Below are 17,143 nucleotides of genomic sequence, written 5' to 3'. Positions count from 1 at the left end.
ACGGGTTTTAAAAATGGTCTTAACGGTGGTACCTGGAGTGCCAAGAATGTTTTGAGGTGGCGTAAAAAATATCAGAGAATCACTGATCTAAGCTTCCGCTCATGCTGCTTTTTGTCAAACACGCCGACGGTCGGCAGGAGGTGTGCTGATTGCCGTTCGTTTCATCAGCTCACTTTCATCGGGAGACATTTCCCCTGAGCGCGCATTCCGCGCAACGATTGTGCACCTTCGGCGGCGACGTAACAACGGCAATAATCAAAACGCGCCACAGTGAAGCAAAAACAGGAGCAATTTGATTGAGGCAAACGTGTTGCACTGGCAACTGTCTGAAGATTTTTTTTTTTTTTTTTTTTTTGTCTTTCTAAATCTTTTAGGGAAGTGATAGAGTGTTAGGAGTTAAAAGCTGCCTTCCAGCTGACGTTCTTGCGGATGCATTGGCTGCCAGCGTTGAAACCGACTGGCAAGGACAATCAGGAATACAGGAGCACTTCTGCTGTCCCTCCGGGAACAGTCTGATTGTTGGACTTGTATGATATGTTCCCAAAGTGTGTAAAGCAACATTTTTCAGGGCACCACCACCCCAGTGACAAGGCAGTAGCATAATAACAACAAATTCTTTGGTAGGTTTTCTTTTGAGAGGGACGGAATTAATAAATGTTAGCCTGAGGAATGGTGGCAAAGTGCACAATGTGGCCAAATTTCAAACCCACTAAAATGTCATTGTTGCACTTCTTGAATGTCAGCGCTCACCTGGAGCAGAGGCTGACTTGGGTTCTCAGTGGTCTGCTTTGGTTTGAGGGCGACGTTGAATATGTTTGATGCTTTTCCGTGTTAAGTTATACTAGAGATATACAGCTTTCACTTTGCCAGCAGACACGAACGAGAAATAAAGCTGTAAAATTAAATCGATTTCATCATTTTCCACGAGGGACCCCCACAATCGATGGCTGCTGTACAAATTGGAATGGCCTATGTTATACAACTGTAATAGATAGATAGATGTGTCAGAAAAGTTCCAGGATTGGTGTCACTAAAGGTACAGTATATTTCAAACCCAAAGTTCACATTTTTCCCTTCACTGTGGGCCAGATGATCAACCGGCACATCTTCAAAAAAATCCTGCGGCGTTTGCTTTGTTCGGTGCGCGAGAAGAGGCGAAGGTTGTGGCTCGACAACTAACAAAGCACTGAGCATCTGACAGTTCCTGGCCGGGAAGAAAGTTGCCATGCTGCAACACTATATAATGTAAACCCGACCTGGCTCCGTGTAAAAAAAAAAAAAATCCCTCTTTCTGAAGCTCAAAGGGAAGTGTTTTGAAGTTGTGGACGACATCAAGATGCCGTGACGACTGAGCTGTGGGGGATCCCGGAAGAATGCTTCCAGGAGTGAATAAAAGCGTGACAGAGAAGGTTAGGAAAATGTGTTGACCCCTGGGTGATTACTTTGAAGTCGTATGGATTGGAAATACTTCCTATCTTTTGTGACGCAAGCGCTGGAACCTTTCTGACACACCTTGGCTTGTATATTGTAGATATGTCCATACAGATAAATTGCAAAGATTGGACAGTCTGATACATTAGGTGCCCCCGACCCCTTTCTCTGCGCCCTACATTCCAAGTCCAGTCCAGCGCTAAACCCGGCAGCTGCCTCAGCCTCTAATTATAGCCCATGTGGTGCAGGCTCTCAGGGCAAAACTGGAGGTCAGGTTACCACTCTGGTTCTCCCACGCGCTGTGTGTACACTCAGAGTCAATGTTGGAAAGTAGCCCTCCAAAACATAGCGCAGCACAAAGCTCATTTACACTTCACTTTGACTTTGCATTGAATGGCCAAGGCAGCGAGCTGTTAGCCACCAGCTGCTAATGCCGCTGACTGATGAGTCAGCGCGGCTGACGTGTAGCTTTTCGTTGCTGGGTATTTACCAACTCTGTCTGGTTTTGTCAGTAAATAAAAACGGCATCAAGGGCTAAGAGATGCCACATTCTCACCTCTTCGCACACCTAATGATGCCCGGCGAGTAGATGCGGTGTTTTAAACTTTTTCTTTTTTTTTTTTTGTTAGAATGAATCGTACATTTAAGTAAACAGCATCAGGTAAAGAAGATACGCACATGTAGAATATAACAGGAATTTTTGGCATGTTGTCTTTAGTTCCCCTTTAACTCTCTCACTTGTGTTTACTACGAAGTCTCCCGTTAGCTTACGGACACATTCAAAACACAAATAATTGCTCTTCCTTTTTGTTCCAAGACATTGATGTTTTTTACCACTTGACAATCAAACAACGTAGATAAAGCACTCTTGCCATTTTGTTAACAGTTCGACCTTGGCGGAAGTCTTTGCTACTCTAGTTGTAAGATGATTAATAAGGAGTCTCTTTCTCATCACTGCTTTAATCTTTGTCCTTTGCATGGTTTCATCTTTGCCCACTTTTTGGTTTGCCTTGCTCCCCCTTCTGCCTCTACCCTCTTATCTCTATTTTGGACCTCAGAGAGGGTGGGGGGAGGGTGACTGAAAGGGTGACCCCTCGTCTTGTCTCGCTCTGTGTCCTGCAACAAAGTGAAGCTAACCACCTCGGACTGGAGGTTTTTGCGGACGCAGAGTTAAAAGTTGGGCCGACACTTTTCAAACTATCCAGAAGAATCAAAGGGGGGACAAAGGCTGTGTTCTATTTTTAGAAACGGCTGCAACCCAGCTTGAAACTATTTTTCTTTATTTATTTTTTTTTTAGCTGCTGGGGTATCGTTTCTTTCCGGATTTAATGAATGACTTACATGCTGGTTTCTATGGTAACATTGCGCCGGCCAATCCTTTCAACTGACTGATGGTTATCACAGAACGTCAAACAAGCTCCAAGTCTAAGGTACTGTTAAAGAAAAAAAACTTTTGGCAGTAACGATATGCTGCTGATGTTCCAAACATTATTGCCCCTGCGCAAGAACTCATTTGCAGTGTCTTTAAAAGAGTCGTTAGAATTTAGCTGATAGAAGTCGGAGGTGGCCCTGAAATTTATAAGGTGGAAAACTGCACCTGAATGATGTTCCAGGAAATTCAATTAGCTGTGTGTGTTTTTTTTTTGTTGTTTTTTGTCAATATTAAAGAAAAGTACATACCGGAGCTCTTGCCAGGGCTACTTTAATTTTTTTAGGAGGAGTGCTGTTGTCATTGCCTTTCTATTAAACTGGACACAATCTCTTTATTTCTAATTTTACATATTTGACACAATGTACTCAATTTTGGTAGCATATTTGACTTCCCGGTGACTAAGTTCATGATGACGACCTAAAAAACATGAGCATTGAGGGAGTGCAGGCAGACCTTGAGCAGACCACCTTCAAATGAGCTAGCTAGCTAGTATGCTAGCCCGTATAACATGCTAGTGCAAACATCACACATGAACAATCAAATATGTGCACCATAGCAACAACATTAAACTCCAGCTCTGTGACAAATTATAACAGTGGCATTTGTAGCAGCATTAAGACAAGCAGAAAGGATACTTTCAGTTTCACTTGGCATTGCATGAGGTGTGTTAAAGGACAGCCAACAAAACAGAACAACTCAAACACTGATGAAAAAACGCCATCAATAAATTAAACCCAACAACATGACGACCCCCCCCCACCCACACACACACACACACACACTCACAAATCTGTAGATTTGTGAAGGCCAAACCACAAATAATGTATATTCGGGTTGGCTGTACTGTACAGTGAAGCTGTTGCATTGCACCAATTTTAAAACGGTGGATGGCCTTTTTCCCCCGAATCCGTCGTGACGTCGTGACTCTCTCACCTGCGGTGGGTCGATAACGTTGGCCTGTCGCAGTGCCGTTAAATCAATGTGCAGCTTTTATAGTAAACACACACATACGCGCGCAGGCTTCACCGCTGTGCAAACATGTTAAATTGATGTGCAGGTTTGTTATTAATGCAGCAACATAAAAGGTCAACTTGATGGATAAATAGACGTTTTTTTTCCCAATCCTCAACCTTAGACCTAAGTACACGTGGTATTGTGTCATGGTACGCGTTTGTCAATCCACAGTATGTGTGAAACATGAATAGGGTCAAAATTGGATTCTCAAGGGTCCACAGTCTCAAAAACATGACATAAAACAATAATAATAAAAGAAGGGTTTTGTTTTTGTGGTCACTGTAGCTTCTAAAAATGATGAATTAAAAAAAAGGAAAATGTTTTTAATAAGGAACGTCACATTTTATAATACTGAACTGTTCTTTATAAAAATATATGGTTATAATATAATTGAATAGAATGGAAAGAATTAAACAGTTTGCGCATCATTAATTCATTGCAACTCCTTATGTCTGTGTGTGCACAACTTGGCCAATGGGGGCAGTATAAGGCAGTCATGCAGATCAATGAAGAAGACATTTACTCAACTACTGTCAGCCGCAGCATACTTGCAGTTCAGCACCATCAGATTTGCATATTTGCTCATTTGTTGTTGTTTTTCAACATTTTAAAAATATTTTCATGTTTGTTTTTTGGCATTGGTTTTGTGGATTCTTAAAATAGAGACCCCAAGTGGGTGATCATTATCATAGAGCCATAGTAAGCGTTTGCGAAATGAGCATTAAGACAAGAACCCAAACACGGCAGTGAAACAGAAGCGGGGGGGAAAAAAAAAACAAAAAACAAACATAAGCAAACACAGAATTCAATTTCCCTATCAGAACGGGTGATCTGGGTCAGCGTGTCCTGCGCTTCCATGGCAGCTCATCTTTTTCCGCCTTGTGCTGCTCTCGATTTTCTTTTTGCCGTCCGCGCACAAAGGATCACGCTCCGATGATTCGCCGGAGCCCTGGCGAGTAAACAGCTGCCGCCTGGTTTAATCAAGGCCAACGCTAAAGCTAACGCCGACACAAAGCATTCATGGCGTGACACGCGGCCTTGCGACAAACACGCCCGCCTACAGCATCAAAGTCAAGTTGAGCATGCACGAGGGAAGCGTAGACCAGCGGAGGGCAAGGTCTGCCATGGATATATTCATTACCATCTACGTTTATAATTTATTGTATAGAAGAAAAAAAAGATAAAACACTTGTTAACATGTGGTCTGCGCTCAACTTATATAGACATTTATATATATATATATATATACACAATATGTATAAAAAAAATCCTACCAACCAAAATGAAGCAGTTTTTTTTTATTTTCCCCCCAAATTGCAGCCTTTGCTATCTGAAAATTGCATTCCACCACGTTACAATCTCGATTTGAATTTGATGAATTGTTTACAAAACTCAAATCATCATTCCCATTAAAATGAATGGAAATGTCCTTAATCCGTTCCAGCCTCCCCACAAAAAAAACAACCAAAAATGTTGAAATGTGTTTTACTCAGAAAAATAACACTCTGTATAATGTACTTTATAAAAACATACATAGGATTTGCATCATTGCGGCTCCTCCTGGTGTGTGTGTGTGACTTGGCCAACGGAGGCAGTATAATACAGTCATGTAGAAGACACAAAAGAAGCGTTTGACAACTAATACAAGTGCGTCAGGCACCACTGTTGCTCAAAGACATCCTCTCTTTGTCTCTGAACTCAGCTGCCTTCTCCGCCAATGAGCAGCCAGACCAGCAGCGGGGAGGCGGTCCCTCCACGGCGAGCCAATCGGAAGACAATTTTGGACGACGTGATCCTGACCTTCAGCTCGCCCATGGCGTGGCTGCTGGTGGTGGCGCTGGTCATCACCTGGACGGCCGTCGCCGTCGTTCTCTTCGACCTGCTGGACTACAAGACGCTGGCAGGTAGCGAAATCCTCCATCACCTCATCGCATTCTCATTCTCGAACCCTAACAATCCCATCCAAATTTGTTCGTAATATGATTGTGACAGTCTCCCTTCATTGATTTGTTAAAATGTCACACCAGTGCTCATATTTAATAAGAACATTTTCATTGTCAGCTTCCTATTTGACATTTTTGAAGCATACTTCAAAATTGGACATCATCATCATCATCACGTGGTCCATTTGGGGAGTCGACGTAAAAAGAAGTTCCGATAAAAGTGCAGTTCTGCGAACTGTATATGTGTGATAATTACCTGTCAAATTTGTGGTTATAAAACTAAATGCAAGTGCCGAGATGAGTGTTTCAGAAGCAGAGTTAATTTCATGCTGTGACATGGTCACATGACCCCATGTTGGACGCTAACATCCAGTCGCTGAATGACAACTGATGGAAAGGCCGCTCGCTTCCATTTGTTTCCAATAAAACCGTCCATCTTATATTTAATATAATAATATATATATATTTTTACTCTAGATGTTTGGACGTGTATCCTGTGACTTAAGTGTCTCGAAGGATCATTTTTTTTATGCTGACAGTTGAGGTGGACTAGAGCGCGGTGTTTTTTTTGGCCGTGATCACAAAGATGATGCACTTGACTTAATGCAGTCAAGGAGCTCCTCCTCCGAACCATTCAATGATGTCGTCAGTGATAATGAAACATACGCCGCCGCCGCCACGCTCCATTCATCAAATTTGAACAACCAGATGGCTCCAAACAAATAATATCAACAAGACGTCATGCAATATTGTAATCAGACATGACATGCTGCTTATGAAAATATTCATATGTACGAGTCTGAATGCTTAGCTGGGAATATGAAAATCAGTGAACATTTTTAAAATATGTACACACAGGCAGGTGATAACACAAAATCAGTGAGCTAGAGGAACAAGGTCTATTTCCTGATCCCCGCACAAAAACAAAAGATTACATGAGGTTATCAGAGATCAGGTTTACAGAGACTACATTTTGTAAGTGCAAAAGATAATATTTTTTCTAACATTAGTGTGGCAATTTTTCACTGTATGGCGAAACCTCTTTTCTTACATTGACACAAATAATATTTTTAGGGTTAAATCCTATGTTAAAAACACCCATTTAAGACATCTAAAAACTAATAATAATACATTTGGAAGAAAAAAAACCTCAGTATATTATTTTATTCAATATGGATCTTGTTTTTAAGCAATTCTATTTCGTAGCCATAGCAATAAAGCATTAGCATCTATTGTAACGCTCAAAACGGAATTGACATGCAGAGGTCAAAGGTCGACCAACCTCTGAACCACGCCGCACATCCACCCAAAAAATCTGTGGATTTGAATTTGTCATCAAAGCGGCATTCTGGAGCGCACGCATGAATGGACTCGGCTGACCGATGTCCTTTTTCCATCAGTTGCTCTTTTGTCTCTCCCACTGTGACTCCTCCATATGTTTCCCGCTCTTCACTCCTCTCCTCCTCTTCCTTGACCCCCCCCCCCCCCCCGACCCTCCTTTCACGCCTCCACCACGCATCCTCACGCTGTCCATCACCTGCCATCCACCCCCAAAGAGTACACGTCATACTGTGACGACCCCGTGTGTTTATCTCCTGGTAAAAACATTTACACTTTGACTGCTTTGCTTGCTCGCATGTTGATCGAGAACAAATGACAAGTCCACCCGATTTTTTTGTTGATCAATGAAACCGCTATGAGGGGGTGATGTATTTTATTTTTGGGGGGGTATTTTAACTTTATGGTGGAAAAAAAAAGTCTTTTACCCTCCTGCCGCTTCCGCCTTTCTTATCACGTCTGATAACGAGGCACTCTAAGCGTCAGCTTGAAGCATCGGTCCACACGCTCAAGTCAGACCTTTTTGGGTATTTTTTTTTCCCCTACTCTCTTTGCTCTTCCACCTTTCGCTACGTGACATGTATGCACTTATGGCAGACAACGAGGAGCTCTAATCACCAGCAGACTATAGTAAACATTCTTTTTTTTAGAATGACTTTTACATGTCAGTGTGAAGGCAATGCATGGTGATGAGTCAACTTGTCTCAGGGTGTTAGCGGTTGTTAGCTAACCCACGACGGCGTCATCGACGCCGCCGTTTTGCCATTCATCTCCCCCGAGGCGAGGCGTGAATTTGCACATTTGCGGCTAGCATGAATCTGAATAATAAATCCCACCAACACATTCCACCGTCCCAGGTGGAAGACGCCGCCGCTGTCCGTCAAGAGCGGAGGGCGCCATAATGGCCGCCTGTAAACAGCTGATTAATGCACTGACATTTTTCTGACTGGCAGACAAAAGAATTTGTTGTCGTTTCACGCTCGCTTCCTCTTTGCCTTCGTTCATCGGTGGTGCTTTCAAGTGCAATTTTATATACTTTGACCTCTGAGGTTAATTTGTTTAATTTGTTCTTTCTTACAATGTTTCAAGTTCTTGAATAGCATCCTCTGACTGTGTCCCACGCTCTCAGCATGCATTGCGTGGCTTCTCACAATGCACTGCTTTAAAATCCCATTTGTGCATGACACGCAGCAAAAGGTTTTTGAAGTGTGCGGTGAATTAAAGGCGGCTTTATGCCTTCAGTGATTGCTTTTCCCTCTCTTTGTTCATCTGTGTTGAATACGTGGCGTCAAGCCTCCTTTTTCTTCCTTTTCATAATTTCTGTTTGTTTCTCCCGCCCTCAGGTCTCCCGCCTCCTCCCGCCATCGCCAGGCGAGGTTTGAAGGCCAACAGAGGCAAGTGTACCAACACAATCCTTATGTCTTCAATTTGCCATTTTTTTTCCTGATGGGAGAAAAGGAGGCATCTATTTGAGTGAGGTGTTTATTTTTCTTAAATGAACATCGCATCCTGTGAAGGCCACTTTTTGAGGAAAGTCTTTTTACTTGTGTGTGGGAACAAAAGTCCATGAAAAGTACAGTTGTTACCTGTTTGAGGTATTTATTTTCCTTGATGTGAATGACGGATCCTGTGATCGCCTTTATAGAAACTACAGTCATGTTACGTGACTACTTTTTTGTGAACAACAGTCTACTGCATGTAAATGAACAGAGGTAAGTACAGTTGCTGGCTCTTTTTTACCTAATAGGAAAAAGGGAGGCGTTTATTTTCGTAAGTGAATGATGTCCCTGGTGACTGCCACTATTTGAGGAAAATATCATTAAGAAGGCATTTTACTTTTTGGGTGAACAATAGTCTGTGCCTATGAAGGTATGTAAGAACAGTTGCTACATTTTTTTTTCCTCAGAGTAAAAAGGGAGGCTTTTTTTTAGGTGAACGACACGTGGTGAGGGCAACTATTTGAGGAAAGTACAGTCACTTTATTTTTCTCAATAATTAGCTTAACTGTATTTCACTTGATGGACGTTGTTTATTTTTTGAGTCATTGGGGGTGGCCAGTATTTGAAAAGTACATTACTTCTTTCAGTACTTGGCTGCAATTTTATTTCATAGCTGGAGTCAGAGCTGGAGCTATCTATTTGGGAGAGGTGTTTATTTTTCTGGTGAACGACGCACCCAGTGACTAGTCGAGGAAAAAGCCACTATTTGAGGAAATATGGAAGTTTGACTTTTTGGAATACTTTTCTTTTCCTCCGCGGATCCAGGAGGAGTCCGCCCAATCAGGTCGAGCCCGTCTGCGGGGGCAACGCCCGCACCGCCGCCACAGGAGAGCACCGACTGGATGGAGATGATGTGGACGTTTGCCGCCAGCCTGGTGGCGCCCGACGAGGAAGAGGAGGCGGAAGGTATTCACCAGCTAACCGAAACCTTCACACGTAAGAGCGAACGTCACCCATCGCGCTAACATCGGCCATTTAAGACATAGCGGGATTGTGTCATATTTTGAAAATGTTTACCTTTCAAATCACATCAATACATTATCACTTTGATGCCTGCGAATTGAACACGAACCCATCTACTGTATCAAGCCTGCTATGTTGTTAACAATCTTGCTATCCATCCAATGATCTTGCGAGCTAGCAAGCTAGCTAGCTTCCTTTCTACCCATGTAGACGATCATTTGAAAAGCACAGCATGAAGCACTTTGCATGAGCACCATTTTACATCCACTAACATCCCGTCATTGATTGGAGGTCAGGATTGAGCGGCTCTTTATTTTCTGCCCTTCAGCTTTGCACTCAGAGGAGTTCTGAAGGAGGGAAAAGCGGAACCTCAAAACGAGAGGTCAAGAAACACCTTTGAAGGATGACACAGAGAGAAGGAAAGAGAATGTACAGCACAAATCGTAGCAATGTTTCTTTGTCCTTTTTTTTTGTTAGAAAGACTTTACTGAATAAAAATGCAGAATCTAAAACCCTTGGCGTTGCTTGGTTTGGTTACTATTTGACTATCCAAAAAATGTGCACGTCCCCGTCCTCGCTGCTCAGTCATTTACGGCAGCGATGATGAATGACAAAAGATGAACAATGGAATGTATGCCGTGATCTCACATTCATTCACTCAGTTAAGGGTGAGTACACAAGTTGCTGTTTTTACATTATTTTAATTGTCCAATTTCATTTTGTCATTATTATGTATAGTGTAGAATTTTGAGGGGGGGTTGATTTATTCCAAGGCTGTAAAAAAAAAAAGATTTGCACTGTGATTAATTGCCACCCAAGCCAATGTCCATTATTGTGGCTCAGCTGTTTTTACACTAAAAAAGTTAAAAAGCATGATGTTGTCTCCACTTCCTTACATGCTACAACTCAGTTGTCTAAGTCCATAATTTTTTTTTTTACACTTTTATATCATTTTTTCCCCCTACAAAAGCTTGATTCTGGAAGTCAACTCCTCTTCCTTCCAGGCTACACTTGTGTCAACAAAGTCAAGAGTGAGTACACAATTAGTTGTTTTTAATTTTCCATTAATGGTGGGCGACTTTTTACACTTGTATGACAGTGTTAAAATATAACTTAAAAGATTACATGCGCAATTACTAAAGGTTTTATAATGGCGCCTGTTTGATTAATGACATTTTCCATGATGTTTCTATTTCGTTGTTGTCATATTGTGTATGGTATATGGATGTGTTATTTTCTGTAATTGCTTCCGTCGTGTACCGCATTAAAATGTCGTTTATGCCACCCCTCTCTCATTTTGCATGAGATGTCACTGCGTGGGAGAGCGGCATTAGAGGTGCGCATAGTGAATCCATAAAAATTAAACAGCTCGTTTCAATGGATGACATCATTAGGAGGAATCTGTGTTCAAATAATTCCCCGGATTGTTGCGAGGTTAAAAAAAGATCTCATGTTTAATTAAAATGAATCTTGTGCACTGTTGGGAATATGTTTGCAGTGTCATAATGTTATTATGGAAATGAAATTACATCACAGCCACATTTATTACTAAGGGGACAATGCCGTATTGCCAGAAATGGTCCCAAAATTACCATGATGAAGACTTAATGTTTCATTTTAGGGAATCATGAATTATTAAGACTAATATTGTTATTAAATGTAAATTAATTTGATCCATCAGTCAGGTCATCTCTACAAATAAAACAAGTGGTTCTATTCTTCTCAGTGATGTTCATAATGAGAAAATAATGCTTCCGTTGCGCATGCATTATATTGTTGGGCTGATTTTTTTTTTTTTTTTTTCCACAAAATGGTTCATATAATAAGCAGGGAATGCATTAAAAAAGACTTAAAAGTGTTTTGTCATCTAAAATGTGTAATTGTGTATTCTGGTAGCAGTAATATCGCTGTTGCCTTAATATCACAGAATCACAACGGAACCATTCACCTCCGAAATTCAAAATTAACACAAATATGGAGCAACACATGCAGACAGAAAATATAACAATACTCACAGGCATATTATTTATCCTCTGCGAAGAATGATCAACGACCTTAGTTATGACGTCAATATGGACAGTATGTATATCCATCCATCCATCCGACAATTACCCATTGAAAAGTGAACTCTGCCTGCCGGGCTTTCAAAACTTGGCGGAGGTCCAACACTGTTCGGGGTACTGATGGATGTTATCACTCCTATCACAATTGAAATGCCGTTTTTTTTTTTGTTTTTTTTTCTCCTCCAGGAGTTGATGCGCTCCTACGCGAGGAAGGTTAAGCCCCCAAATAATGGAGCACAAACGCTGACACACACATGCTCACCTTTCCTTTGGACTGGCAAAGCTAAACGCCATGAATAATGGATCTGAGCTCTCTCTGGCCTGAGGGGCCAGCTTTTCAACATAATTTGTTACTTTCATTTATTTACACAACCTGGCCAAATCTGCCTTTGGGCGAGGCGCATTTGGAGTCAAACACACACACACACACACACACACGAGGGGATAGCAGCGTTCAGTGATGCCCCGCGATGCCGATATCTGAAATCGGCATTCCCCATTGAAATGAATGGAAATGATATTCATCTGTTCCATCCTCCCAAAATGAACAAAGAAAATTGTAATGTGTGTTTGATCAGGAAAATAGTGCAGTACAATATGACCAATGACCAATCAGGATTGACCAATCATGGCTCAGCTTCTCAAAACAGATGAGCTATGATTGGCCGTTACCTGAGCGAAGTAGATGCTATTCATTAGCCCCTCTATGGCGTTTCCTATCATGCTAGCCTTGAACTAACAAACTACTAATCTAGTTCATATGGTTGTTTGAAACTCACAACATCCTGTATGATTCTCCAATTTTTGCATGCAAGTCAAAGCAAAAAACGTTGTCCCAACAACAGCTCATATCTTGAACTATTTGTAGGTCAGGTCACTCGTATCTCAAGGCGCCAGTGTACTTGCAGGTCTCGCATGCCGGTTAGCAGATCGTTGGTTCTGAACTGCTGTTGTTTGACGGCCTGCGAAAGCTAATTGGCAGCGGCCGAGCTCGCCGAGTGAAAGGTCACCGGTTATTCAAAGGTACCGCCATCTGTTTCCGTCATTAGAGGCACAGTTTGACATTTTGCAAACTTGCTAATTTGCTACTTGCCGCGACCGCCGCAGACCATGACTCAATCCCGGCAAGGAGAGTTACTGTATCTCACCGGCCTCTTTAAGGATCCAGACACTGATGACGTCATCGATTGTCGTACGGGATGAGAGGAAGGAGAGAAGGCAGGACTGGTGGTAGGAGACAAGGAAGAGTGGATGGATGGAAGGAAAGGAAATAAGGACGCATCAAAGGGTGGAAAGCGGAATGGAAGAATACAATGATTGTATCAAAGAAGTGAGCGAGGCATAAAAGAGGTAAAGAACTGATGTAAGGAAAGAAGGAAGCTAAAGGAGAATTGATGGAAGGAAAAGATCAGGGAAGGAAACAAGGATGGCAGGATGGAAGGAAGAGAATGAAAGGAAGGAAAGAATCAGACAGAATAACACACACAGGCGTGTGCACACGCACCCAGCAAATGTGGCTGCTGCTTGGTGATGTTGTGTGTTTGGCTTTAAGAGGCTCGGCTCCTGCTGGGATGCGAGGCAGACAAATGCACAAACATATGAACACACACACACACACACACACACACAAAATAGCTCGCTAGCTCCATCATTGGAGATTAGAGGCTTTCACACATTGAGGCATTGCAGATTATTTGCGCTGCACTAAATCTAATGCAAGACATTTACATGCTGCCAAAAATCTGCCCAAAAGTACTTTTTATTCATATCCTTGTGCTCTATCCCGTTGATGGCGTTATTCACTTTTTAAAAATTCTTTATGATATATGGATGCATGAAAGTCAAATTTCACGTTGCAAGCATAATAGGTTTTATGTGAATAAAAAGTAGTGCTTTAGCGCAATTCCGTAGCATGGTGCCAAGGAACTATGTTGAAGTGAGGAAGGAGCTTCTGCCCTGTCTAATAGAAAAGTAGTGTTTTGCCGCCATCTTGTGGCTAATTATAAGCCTTTTGGTGGTGGGGGGGCAATGACTTTCCAATTTTTGCTTTTTGTGGCAAGACTTGTAATGTAACTGAGTATAAATACTTTGTAACTGTGCCTAAGTCAAATGTTCACATATCTTCCCTTAACTTTGTCACTTATATTTCGCTTTGACTTCGCTATATTTCTTAAATAAAATGGAGCCGCCCACACACTCGAGGAAGTCTATCCGCATGGAATCCCCGAAGTCCGACTCAGGCCCGCAGCTGCAGGACACGGTTTCGTATGCACGGCGGCGGTTGATCTGCATTCTCTCGTTACGAGCCACTTATTTCCCATCCTCCCTCCCTGCGGCAGACTGCTTATCTCTCCTCCCCCTCCTCCTCTCCTCCCCTCTCCTCTCCTCTCCTCTTCTCTCCTCTCCTCTCCAAAGGTGGAATAGCTCATCCAGTCACACGAGCATGCAGTCGCTCCCTGCTTTACATAAGCAAGAACAGAAAAATGAGGGGCGCAAGATTTCTTTGTTAATGCCATTTTACTCATGCTCGCGTATTTTGGGATGTCACCTGTCTATGTTGGATCCACAATTTGGTGGACTTGTTTTTCACGGAAAGACATTAAAAAAAAATCGAAAGAACGAAATAAGATGCAAAGGAAGTCGGCCATTTTGGCTTCAAGCAGCCATTTCAGGCTCATGTTTGGCTATCATCAGCAAAAAGTCGGTGAAAAAAAAAAAAAAATACCGTCTGCCTGTTTGTTCAATCGACACGCAATTTGGTAGACACGTTAATCATGACAGGATGTACGAAAACGCCTCAAGAACCCACGGCCAAGAATGCAATGAAAGTTGGCCGTTTTGGCTTCAAGCAGCCATTTTAGGCTTATTTTGGCTATCAACTAAGTGTCCGACAAAGTTGTTCAATTATCCGTTAATTTTGTATGTGATAATCATGACATGACACACAAAAAAATCTCAAGAACCCATGCTGGAAAACACAATGTTTTTATGCCATTTGGTTTTCTGCCATTTTGGTTCCAAGCAGACAAACTTTACAATTGATCTCCTAATATATGATTTGTAAATATGAACCACATACTAGACAGCTCGCCTAAATGAATATGTGAGGCATTTTTGTGAGGAGCGTGATAACGACTTGTATTTGTGTGACATTTTTTTAAGACGGTTAAACCATCAAAGCCGCCCCAAAAAGCAGTTCGGTTCCTTTAAAAACAGAAAATAGTTATTCTCTTCAAATTTTTCCTCACATGAATAGATGAAACACTCATTCCTGGTTTCACTTCAAACAAACTGAATCTTTACTCATAAAGTGGCCTAATTAAGGACTACTTTACTACAGTGGGATTACAGCAAAGGCAACAACAACACCAGGAGAAAAGAGTGAGCCAACTGCCTGCATGAGTATACAGAGGGGCTTACTATTTTTGTTTTTTTTTTCACCAAAGGAACGTGTCACATTAATTCAGACAAATTCATGCAATCTAGTTCCCTAATAAAGCTGTCGAGTTTACGTCCGGAAAGTTACGCTGGCCATATTTATTCCTGTCCCAAGCTTTCTGATTTATGGTTGCTTAATAACACAGGGCGGCTTTTGTGACTCGTGTGTGTGTGTGTGCGCGCGCGTATGTGTATAGACACACTTCATCGGTAATTTACCACTTGCAATTCATGTCCGATGCACGGTCATGTCTTTACCAAATAACACACACACACACCATTGTGTCAAATATCAAAATGTCAACGTCTGCTCCCCCAAGTGCTTGTGGTCATAATTTGAAGGTAATGGGTAAGAATAGCATTTCAACAAATACAGTAAATACTAATTAGACTGAATGAATCAATGTGTTCAGTTATTTATCAGGTTTGATGGTTCCAGCCGTAAGCACTCAAATGCAACCTTGACTTCTGTGATGGATTTGATCATAGTCACAGATGAATTTCCCTGTGTTCCTGTGCCAGTTTCGGACTACACAAAGCAAACTGACATTGAGTGGAGGTGTTTACCAAAGACTTGTACAATCATACCTATCTGATATGATGACGATGCGTAAAGAGGATTATGTGCAGCGAGCGGAGTGGAGTGGAGTTGAGGCGTAAGCAACAACAGCATTTGCAAACATTACCACAGGTCTTGACATGCCGGCTCGAGTGTACATACAGTCGCCGAGTGTTTGGCTAAGAGATAACAAAGAACTGACAAATATTTGCGCGGTAATATTTCTTTCGGGGCCTCGATTGAGTTCAGGGTGGCTTCAAACAAAACACAGAACACTTTTGTTCCAATTTTGGCTCATTTGGGAGAATTCCCGAGGATACATTTCGAAAAGGACCATTACTGGAATTCGGCCGGAAATGGCTGCTTTCAACCAAAATGGCCGACTTCCTGTTTAAATTACGGAATTGGTCCATGTTTTTGAGCATCCTGTTATGATAGACATGTCCAACCAATTTCGTGTCGACCATTGAAACTGGTGTCAGGGGCAGATTTATTTATTTATTTATGCATTTCAGCAGAAAAAAACGTGGAAATGAACCAGCGTTACAGCATGCGCTCCGCTTCATAAATTCCACTGGAGAGTGTGTTCATTCATGTTCGACAGAAGTTGCACACTCCCCCTCCTCCTTTTCGTCTGCACTTGCTTGCCGCCAGATCTTTTTTTAATGTCACCGATCATCATCATGGTCTGACTGCGTTTTATTTTTCTGACCTTTAAGACGCACGCAAGCCTGAAGTTTCACATCTTCTCTTATGAGGGAGGTGGGCGGTTTCTTATCGGTTGAAGGACAGAATGCTCGAATGCGGCCTTATTGTCAGACCAATGCTACTGCGCGCGTGTGCGTGAGTGTGCGCGCATACCACACTCTAATGCTATTGTGTTTCCAAAAATGCCAATGCATTTTTTTTAATCTATGGTTTTTAGTAACTGTGCATCATGTTATATGAGACGGTTTTTTTCTTGTTGCTATTGTAAAGCATGAGCCAAATCCTCTTGATAGTTTTCTGGATCTGACTCTGAAAATGCACTCGTGAGGTCTGATTACCATCTGCTGGACAAACGTTGACACTGCATCTGAAAGCTGACCTAATTTATTGTACTGTATTTCGAATTATTAATCGAGTAATTGGACACTTGTGGTACGTCAATACTTGCACTACACTTTGAGAATCACTCCTCTAGATGGTTAAAAAGATTTTCGTAACAGGGTTACGTGTACGTTGAGAAGCAAAACTTCAGAGCATAATAACTGTTCAAAATGTGTCTGTGATAGAACAAAATGATTTAGAAATAAAAGAAATACACGTCGACAAAATGACACATAAAAAGCTTATTTAAAACCCATTTCAACTTATATTAATATGTAAGTTTGTCATCAAAAGGGAAAGGTGATTAAAAAAAGCACAAGGTGCTCAAGAGCTCTTGTGTATTTTTAATAATTTATACAAATTAATTTTACTAC

At 41.8% G+C, this 17,143-nt stretch overlaps 1 protein-coding gene across 8 annotated transcripts in view; it reads left to right on the top strand.

Annotated features, from left to right (window-relative positions):
• LOC147128363 (triadin-like) overlaps nucleotides 1-10,132 on the top strand; it is a 75,658-nt gene extending 65,526 nt beyond the window's left edge. For 3 of the 8 annotated variants that reach the window (XM_086018664.1, XM_086018665.1, XM_086018662.1), the window contains 5 exons: nucleotides 5,580-5,781; nucleotides 7,377-7,418; nucleotides 8,502-8,552; nucleotides 9,423-9,593; nucleotides 9,949-10,132. In XM_086018664.1, the coding sequence (XP_085874790.1) occupies nucleotides 5,595-5,781; nucleotides 7,377-7,418; nucleotides 8,502-8,552; nucleotides 9,423-9,593; nucleotides 9,949-9,971 (474 nt within the window). In that variant the 5' untranslated portion in view covers nucleotides 5,580-5,594 and the 3' untranslated portion in view covers nucleotides 9,972-10,132. Of the gene's footprint in view, nucleotides 1-374; nucleotides 621-2,729; nucleotides 2,862-5,579; nucleotides 5,782-7,376; nucleotides 7,419-8,501; nucleotides 8,553-9,422; nucleotides 9,594-9,948 lie in introns of all 8 variants that reach the window. The other 5 variants (XM_086018658.1, XM_086018657.1, XM_086018661.1 and 2 more) reach the window with 5 other exon arrangements.
• The last annotated feature ends 7,011 nt before the right edge of the window (nucleotides 10,133-17,143 follow it).

This window comes from Filicampus tigris, chromosome 20 (assembly GCF_054856515.1).
Source record: "Filicampus tigris isolate MCC_2025a chromosome 20, RoL_Ftig_1.0, whole genome shotgun sequence".
NCBI classification, from domain to species: Eukaryota; Metazoa; Chordata; class Actinopteri; order Syngnathiformes; family Syngnathidae; genus Filicampus; species Filicampus tigris.
The sequence above is the reverse complement of the archived record's forward strand: the minus strand, read 5'-3'. Positions and strand labels throughout refer to the sequence as shown.